This window comes from Dipodomys ordii, unplaced genomic scaffold, assembly GCF_000151885.1.
Source record: "Dipodomys ordii isolate 6190 unplaced genomic scaffold, Dord_2.0 Scaffold66, whole genome shotgun sequence".
Taxonomy (NCBI): Eukaryota; Metazoa; Chordata; class Mammalia; order Rodentia; family Heteromyidae; genus Dipodomys; species Dipodomys ordii.
In genome coordinates this window covers 5,714,180-5,723,159 of record NW_012267282.1, presented here as the reverse complement: position 1 = coordinate 5,723,159, position 8,980 = coordinate 5,714,180, and the positions used below count along the sequence as shown (strand labels likewise).

Here is an 8,980-nt window from a genome sequence, read left to right as displayed (position 1 = left end):
AGCTCTTCAGCTCAAGGCGAGCGCTCTACCACTTGAGCTACAGCGCCACTTCCGGTTTTCTGGTGGTTTATTGGAGATAAGAGTCTCACGGTCTCTCCTGCCCGGGCTGGCTTTGAACCGAGATCCTCAGATCTCAGCCTCCTGAGTAGCTAGGATTATAGACATGAGCCACCAGCGCCCAGCTCGGTGGCTTTATTTCTTGATTGGCTGGTTTTTGGTGAAAATAGTGTCTCAGGTACTCATGGGTGGGAATGGCTGAGGAGACTGTACCAAAATGGTCTGCCACACAGCCAGAGCTGACGTATACAGGAAGCTTTTTAAAGAGTCCCTACACCCACTTCAGGTCAGTACTATTTTAAATTATAGTGGTGAGGAGTTCCCCGTGATATTTTTAATGCCCTGGGCCACCAAGGGTCTTTCTCCAGCTCTAATCTTATCTTAAATGCTTAGCTTTGGAGTAAAATATTATTCAAAGGAGAGCTCCACTGCTAACGGAAGTCTAAAGTGTACCGCAGCCTCCCTGTTCTATCTCTGGATGTCTTGCCTTCAAGAAGGACGGGAATGGCTGCGAATGGTTGGTAGTGGACCACAGACCAGGACTTCAGACCCCGCCCTCTGGCGGCTCCCGAAGCCCCTGCCCCTGCCCAGGTGACCCTGAGCTGCCAGGGCCTGGGCTGGCCGTCACTACAGCAGTCACGCGGCTGTAGGCGGAGCCGGGCCTCCTCCACCGCCTCCCCTCACACCTGCCTCTCCACTTCCCCCACAACCCTGACATAATAAATACCCGCCAGATGTCTCTATTAATAAACCAGAGCTCCCAAAGGCATGGGATGCGTGAGATGATGGAGTGCTGTCGGGCCACAGGGCTCTGAAGCCTGCCTGCCACAGCGGCTGGGAGGCACTAAATTCATTCTCTCCTCCCTCTCTCTCTCTCTGTCTTCTTCCTTCTCTCCCTGCTCTGCCCCAGGATGGCAAACTCAAGCAGGTGTCCTCATGAAGCCTCCCTACTGCTCAGTGAATGAGATTTTAATGAATCTGGATGGAAGGAAGGAAGGAGGGAAGGGAGGGAGGGAGGGCAGCCTTACTCCAGTATGTTTTGCACGTGCTCAGGTACAGCAAAGCCCTCCCAGACAAAATCTACCCCAGCCAGACTAAAAGGGGGTGCAGAAGGGCTGCTGTGGCCCTCAGAACGGCCCACCTCCCGGCCACACTGAACCCCACCTGGCTGTTCTGAAATTCTGCAGTGGCTCTCACCAGTGGGCTCTGCACACGCATTCCTCTATGTGTTCTTCCCACACGTGCTCCTACATACAACTTCTTCCAGAAAGTTCTCTCATTGTGGACCCCCTCTCCAAATCTGGACTAGGGGATATTCCTTGGTTTCCCAGAACGATAGCTCCTTGCATGCTAGAGTGGATTGGCTGATTGGCTGCTGGTGGGCTGGGTCTTATTTAGTTTTTAGTGCTACTGGAGTTTGAACCCAGGGATTCAAGATCGCTAGGCAGGTGTTCTACAACATTAGAGCCACACTCTGATCCTTTTGATTTGTTGTTTTTCAAGCAGGATCCTGCATTTATACCCAGGCAAGCTTGGACTGTGATACTCCTATTTACACTATTTAGGGCTAGGGCTAGGGTCAGGGTTAGGGCTAGAGTTAGAGGTGAGAGGTTAGGGTCAGGGCTAGAGTTAGGGTTTGGGCTAGGCATTACCCCTGAGTAGCTGGGATTGCCTTGCTAGCTTTCCCTGGCTGAGTTGTGATTCTCACCAGCATTCTGGCAAGGCAGGCCTCACATTGTAGTGCTCTTTTCCTCCAACTACTGAGTAGCCAGGATCATGGGGATGAGCCACCATGCCTGGCTTGATTACACATTCATAGTCTCTACCAGATAGCACGCATACTTTGGTTATATCTCTATGTCTCATATTTAACATGCCTGTTAGTCTATAGTAGATATTCTCTGTGCATATATATATATATATAAATATATATATATACATACACATATATATTTCATATACGTATATATACTCTGTATATATACAGCAGGGCAGGGACAGAGGAGGCCTGGAGAGGAAGCAGTGGACCATATCACAGAAGGTTCAGCATACACTTCCAGCCTAACATTCAAGTGAACTCTCTGGGTCCAGAGACTCCTTCCCTGCCTCCCCCCTGGCCAGCAAGAAGGGAAGTCTGTGGTCTGAAACCCATTCCACAGACCAGAACAATGGGACTCCAGGAGATGAGGTCAGAGCTCAAGGTCACAGTGGCAGTGAGTCCCCGAGCCACTGTGGGGAGGTGACAATGTCTGCTGCTCGTGGACAGGGCCCCACACCCCAGCTGCCACGCCCATTTACTATGTCCAACCAAATGCACGGGCGTGGTGAGCACACCTAGGGCCCGTGAATCACAGCTCTGTGCAAAAGTCAGTGTGACCTCCAGGAGGTGGCAGAGCCGGGGGGGGGGGTCGTGGCACAGAGCATCTTCTGAGCTGGATTTTGATTGGTAGTATCAATGATTGATCGCATTCATGTTTTTCTTGTCTAAGAACCCTGTTCCTAGGATTGGAGGTGTGGCTCAGTTGGTAGAGTACCCGCCAATGAGCAACTCATCAGGTACTGAGTTCGAGCTGCAGCCTCACACACATAGAAAATATAGAATGGTACTTCCAGTAAGATGCTGGAGGTGGGGTACAATATGGTCATCAAACTCGCTACCCCCACATTTCCAGCAAGAGCTGGCTGGGTGTGCCCCTAGAGAACACTTCCACGCCTTCCCCAAGGGCGAGATTGTTTGGGGGAACTGTTTTAGTAACCTGGATTTTTGTTTTGTGCGATCTAACTGGCCCGGTGCACAGAGACCAGCCAAGCTCCATAGTGCATAGGAAAAGAAAAGCGTCACGAAATACTTACTGTTCCTCATCACTGCAGGCAGGCAAAGCAGGGAGAGAAAGAAACAACGAAATGTAAGGTAAGAAATCAACAATCCCAGAGTGCCGTGGCGGCGACCAATACCTGTGGGCACAGCTACGGCCTGCCTCCATCTTCTCCCGCCTTGGCTGTGTCACTCCTGCGCATCTAAGACACGGCCGCTTCCCTGCAGGGCTGCGAACCTGACCGCGCGAGTCAGCGAATCACTGAAGTGGACCATCCTTTGTGTGGGAGGAGACGGTTCGAGGTGGTCCAGAACACGCTCTGCCAGCTTCCTTTTGCCTTCTGTTATTGCAAAAGCTGGAGCACTGGGTGCACGTGAGTCTAGCCCTGAGCCCTGAACCCCAGAATGTGTAGGGCCCCAGTCTGAGGGAAGGGAGTCCTTCTGTTCTAAAAGGAGAAATGGCATTTCTATGCCCTTAAGCATGCAAACACAGGCAGCTTGTCTTTGTGCCTCAGTTTCCGTCTCCCATTTCCCACCCCTCTGGCTTGTAGACTTTGTATCTAGAAATAAACATCCCACTTCAGAGAGCTGCTTCTCTCCCTGGGACTCCCGGCCAGGAGGGCTGCGCTACTGCCCCAGCTGCTACTGTCCTTCCTTTGTGGATGTGCAGGTGCTGGGGCTTGAACTCAGAGCCGAGGCCCAGCCTCTGAACTCTCGTGCTCTACCAGAGCTCTACCACTAGCTTTTTGGTGGTCAGTTGGAGATAAGAGTCTCCCAGACTTTCCCAGGCTGAGCTCCTGAGCTCTCAGGCTCCTGAGCAGCTAGGATAACAAGCATGAGCCACCCCACCTTCGCAGAGCCATTGGCTCCTTTCTGCCCCGGGCGAGGCTGGGTCCACCTGCAATTCCTAGGCCCGTGGAGGCCAGCAGAAGCCCCATCTGCAAATCACGCAAGCAGGAAGTGTCTAAGGCTAGCCAGCAGTTAATTAAGACTCGGATCCCTTTCAATTCCTGGAGGAAGACACGGGAATTAGCCGCATTAGCACACGGCCAGTGAGACAGCCTTGGGATGGCTGTGCTCTGCCCGTTAGCATTTATCAAAAATTCATTTAAGTATCTGGGAGCGTGCGGGAGTGAGCGAGGCGGCTGGTGCGTCTGGAGTGACAGGCTTCGGCGCGCATGCTCAGGAGGACGCTGCGGGAGCCTCACCTCCACGGTTGTCATGCTGCTGATTTAAATGGCAAGGCGGGTTGTTTGGCTTCATCGCAACTGAAATAAACCCTGATGGATGGGCTTTTAATGAACTGACAGTTCTTCAATAAAAATAAATATTTTACCCCAGCCACCCTCCAGGCAGCTGTTTATCTTACAGATACACATTTTTTTTTGGCAGATCAAATATTCTGTGCAAAGTAAGTTTTGGTTCCAAGAAGGCATTACGGGAAGGGAAACTTAGCAGGAAGCTTCTGTGGAGAGAGGAACCGGCTGAGTTCCACCGTGTCCTCCAAATGGCACTCTTAGAACCCGAGGTTTTAGGCAGAAGTGTTTGGCAAGCAGGCAGAGGGCTTTTACTTCAGAGTATATGGCTGGGCGCGAGGGGAGGGAACAACCAAAACTCTCACTCAGAGACAGTGTGAGAGCCACAATGCCAACTACTCAAGAGGTCAAGTTAGTAAGACCCCATCTCAAAAACCAAGCTGCATGTTGTGGTGAATACCTGTAATCAAAGCTGTACAGGAGACAGAGGAAAGAGGATCATGGTCAGAGGCTGACCCCAGATGAAAAAATGAAATCCTATCTGAAAAATAAACAAGAAAATAAGGGCTCTGGCACGGCTCGAGCAGTAGAGCACCCATCTAGTAAGCAGGAGGCCCTGGATTCAAAATGCCAGTACTGCCAAAAGAAGAAAAGGAAAAAAAATCCTCCCCCGAATATCCTCATCAAAGTGAGCCCTTTAAACACAGCTCGGGGACCACTAGAAAATAAAGGACTCCTCTCTGTTTGTTCTCAACACGAGTAGGCAACACAGACTTCATCAAAGTGCCACATTTTTTTCTCTCCCGAAGACTCAAGTTATTAAAAAGAAAATGGGGGCTGAGGACAAGTTGGAAAATTACTATCCAACACAGGATTTTTATCTAAAACATTCAGAGCCCCTACACCTCAATCTCAAGGAGAAAAAAAATGGGACACGTGCTCCAGTGAAGCAGCCCCAGTGACGTGACCAGAGGTGGCCGGCCAGCTGGGCCTCCAAGATGCACAGCCAACCAGGAAAATGGTTCAGCAAAAGGTTCTTGAAAAGCCCAGCCAAGGCTGGGTGCAGTAGTACCTGCCTGTAATCCCAGCACACGGGAGGCTGCAAGTTTGAGGCCAGTTTAGGCTAAACAGCAAGACCCTGTCAACAACAACAACAAACAAACAAACAACAACAAAGCCGGGCGTGGTGACAAGCTATAACCAAAATTTCTTGGGAGGCAGAGATTGGGGGAATCATGATTCAAGACCAGCCTGGGCAGAAGTTCATGGGACTCAATCTCAACTAAAGGCTGGGCACAGCAGCGCCCTCTTGCGATCACAGTTCAGGCTAGCTAAGGCACAGAGTGAGACCCCCATCTCAGATAACTAATGCAAAATGGGCACGGAGCACCTGCCAACCAAATGCAAGGCCCTGAGTTCAATCCCCACTCTTTACAAAACCAAAGGCAGGTTAAACCAGTGCCTGCCACAAGACCGTGATATGTCACTCCCAGGTAATCACTGAAGGGAAATCAAGTCATGCTCAACACAAAGGCTACCTGGAAACAGTCCAAAGAGGGACACGGTTGATGTGCAAAAGAATATGGTCACTCTCCAAATAACTAAAGTGAATGAAAAGTACAGGTGTGTACAGGCCAAAAGTAGATATTGTATGGTTCCATTAGTCTAAAACCAATATAAAATTAATGCCACTAAAATAAAATTCTAGGAAACACAAAATTATAGTTACAGAAATCAGTGGCCACCTTGGGATGGGAGGGAGAATTTTTTGAACTATTATATATACTCATCGTCTTGGTTATTGTGCTGGCTTCATGGGTATACATGGACGTTTGAAAATTACAGAATGCTACTTCATTTTAAAAGTGTACTGTTGAGGGGCTGGGAAGGTGGCTCAGTGGTAGAGCGCTTGCCTTGCATGCCTGAGGCCCTGGGTTCGATTCCTCAGCACCACATGAGCAAAAAGAAAAAAGCCGGAAGTAACGCTGTGGCTCAAGTGGTAGAGCACTAGCCTTGAGCTGAAGAGCTGAGGGACAGTGCCCAGGCCCAGAGTTCAGGCCCCACGACCGGACCCAAAAATAAATAAATAAAAGTGTACTGTTGAATTTACATGCATTATATCCTTTTAAGATAGGGTATCAATCACTATGTAGACCAGGCTGGCCCTGAACTCATGATCTTCTTGCTGGAATTATACTCATGTACCACCACACCCAGCCTAATTACACCTATATAAGACCACTTAAACAACTTTAAAAAATGGCAGCCAAGTACCAGTGCTCATACCTGTAATCTTAGCTACTCAGGAGGCTGAGATCTGAGGATCACTGTTCAAAGCCAGCCTGGGCAGGAAAGTCTGTGAGACTCTGATCTCCAATAAACCACCAAAAAGCTAGAAATAGAGCTATGGCTCAAGGGGTAGAGTGCCAACCTTGAGCATAAAAAAACTCAGAAACAGTGCCCAGGCCCTGAGTTCAAGCCTCAGGACAAGAAAGAAAGAAGGAAAGAAAGAAAGAATGAAAGAAAGAAAGAAAGAAAGAGAGAAAGAGGAAGGGAGGGAGGGAGGAAGGAAGGAAGGAAAAGAAGGAAGGAAGGAAGAAAGAAAGAAAGAAAAAAGAGTCAGGCGTCGGTGGCTCACGCCTGTAATACTAGCTACTCAAGAGGCTAAGATCTGAGGATCACAGTTCAAAGCCAGCCTGGGCAGGAAAGTCCATGAGACTCTTATCTCTAATAAAAACCACTAGAAAACCGGAAGTGGTGCTGTGGCTAAAGTGGTAGAGCACTTGCCTTGAGCTGAAGAGTGCAGGGACAGGGCCCAAGCCCAGAGTTCAAGCCCCATGACAGACGAAAAAAAGAAAGAAAGAGAGAGAGAGAAGGAAAGAAAGAGAGAGAAGGAAAGAAAGAGAAAGAGCGAAGGAAGGAAGGAAGGAAGGAGGAAGGGAGGCAGGGAGGGAGGGAGTGAGAAGGGAAGCAGAAGGGAAGGGAAGGGAAGAGGGAGGGGAGAGAGAGAGAGAGACAGAGAGAGAGAGAGAGAGAGAACATATATGCACACGCCTGCGTGTCATTGCCAGCCTGTGGCTTCCAGCTCTAGTCCGTAGCTTCATTTGACAGATAAGGGAACTGAGGCTGGGGATGAGGCGGAGCGCGGCCTGTGTCCTTGGTGAAAGGGCTCAGATTGAGCTAGAGCCTGGGATGGCTCTGCCACGCGCTCGCTCGCCCCTTTCCTCTCAGCAGGAAGCTGAGAGGCCCACCATGCCCACCGCAGCAGGGACACGCACATTCCTTCTCTCCCAACCCCTGCCTGGAGACCATGAGGACCCCCCACCCGCCCCGGGGCCCCCAGACTCACTTTGCTTGCAGGGGTCGGTCGCTGGGGTACATCCAGCGGCCAGAACTACTGCGGACGGCAGTGTCAGTCATGGCGGAGGGCTCGCGCACCTGTAAGAGGGGACCAAACAGAAGTCACCACTCCTCACCTCCTCACCCACGCAGGACAGAGAAGAGGCTTCCCTGTTGTCCACGGGTCACCCTGGACCCCAGGACAACCTCCCGCAGAGGGGGGAACAGACCAGGGCCAAGCACCCCACCCTCAAACCCCAGCCCTCCCCAGGTCTTCCCTCCCAGCTCCCCTCAACTCCGTCCAGAGGTGATGTATGTCTCTGGCCTCCGCTTCTGATTGGCTTCTTTCAGTGGCCAATGGGATGGGAGAGAATGGGAAGTAATCAGAGGCTTGAGGATGCTGGACCTCATTTAGAGGTCTGCTTTTAGAACCTGCAGACAGCAGATAAGAGGCCCAGGCTAGCTGGCCGGAGGAGAGATCACAGGGCAGAAGGCCATAGTTGCCAGAGCAATGACAATAAAACAAGCCCAACCGAGATCAGCCGAAGACCAACCCAATGGCTGAAGAATCATGAGATACACAGGTAGCGTGGTTTGTTGTTATGCAGCAAGTACTGACTAATCAAGCAGCCTGTCATGGCAAGACCATTGCTGGGCCTTTGGCCCAGAATCCTGAGCTCTAGCCCCATTTCCCTTCTTTCCTTTCTGGCACACTTTCTATACTCTGGGTTCACTGAACTCCCCACTCTGGCGGGAAAGAGCTGGTGAGTGAATGGGTGAACAGGGGCCTGGTCAGGCCGCCATGCTTCTGAACCCTCAGCTAGGAACCTCACTGGAGGCTGGGGCTGGGGCTGGGGCTGGATTCCAGGCCTGGTGAGACACTGCAGTGGCTCACTGTGGTGTTTGCCTGTCTAGAAGTCACCTGCACAGCCCTGGGGGTGGGGGACAGGCAACATCACCTCAGTTTTCCATTGGGAAGTGATTCCTTTCTCAGTATCCATCTTTGTGGTCCCAAGTAAAGCTCACCCAGCCCTGACCCCTGGAAGTGGGATACCTTCCAGCCAATCAGTGATGAGGTACCTTCCTCGGGCTGTTGTGATTGGTGGAGGGAGAGGCACATGACCCTATCTCGGCCAATGAAGTCTTCTTCTGAGACTGTGGCTAGATGTATGTGGGAAGAAGCATTCCCCAACCTCCCCCATGGAGCCTCTAAGCTGGTAAGACAAACTGCTGCCATCATTTTCTCCACCCGGCAGAAAAAGCCTGCCAGGATCAAAGCAGAGCCAGCGCGAGAAAGGCTGATCCCTGATGATGCTGCCAGGAGGCTGGACACCGCCGGGCCTGGGTCTGTGCTGGCTGTGTTCACTGTCAGCAGTCTACTCTCCTTTTTTGTTCCCAATCTGACTTGAATTTGTGCTGTTGCACCTCTCCCGAGCTCTCTCAGGAGACAGCGCTGTGTGTCTTCAGGGCGAGTCCGTGTCACCTTACAGCAAACAGGAGGCCCAAAGGCAAC

The 8,980-nt window shown here is 51.1% G+C and overlaps 1 protein-coding gene across 2 annotated transcripts in view; it reads right to left on the bottom strand.

Annotated features, from left to right (window-relative positions):
* The window catches only part of Rph3a (rabphilin 3A), a 38,927-nt gene extending 31,379 nt beyond the window's left edge, over positions 1 to 7,548 (bottom strand). The window contains exons 1-2 of one of the 2 annotated variants that reach the window (XM_013023111.1): positions 7,478 to 7,548; positions 2,911 to 2,922 (exon numbers count right to left, since the gene is read on the bottom strand). In XM_013023111.1, coding sequence (XP_012878565.1) covers positions 2,911 to 2,922; positions 7,478 to 7,548 — 83 coding nt within the window. The remainder of the gene's footprint in view (positions 1 to 2,910; positions 2,923 to 7,477) is intronic. The other variant, XM_013023110.1, reaches the window with a different exon arrangement.
* Positions 7,549 to 8,980: the final 1,432 nt, after the last annotated feature.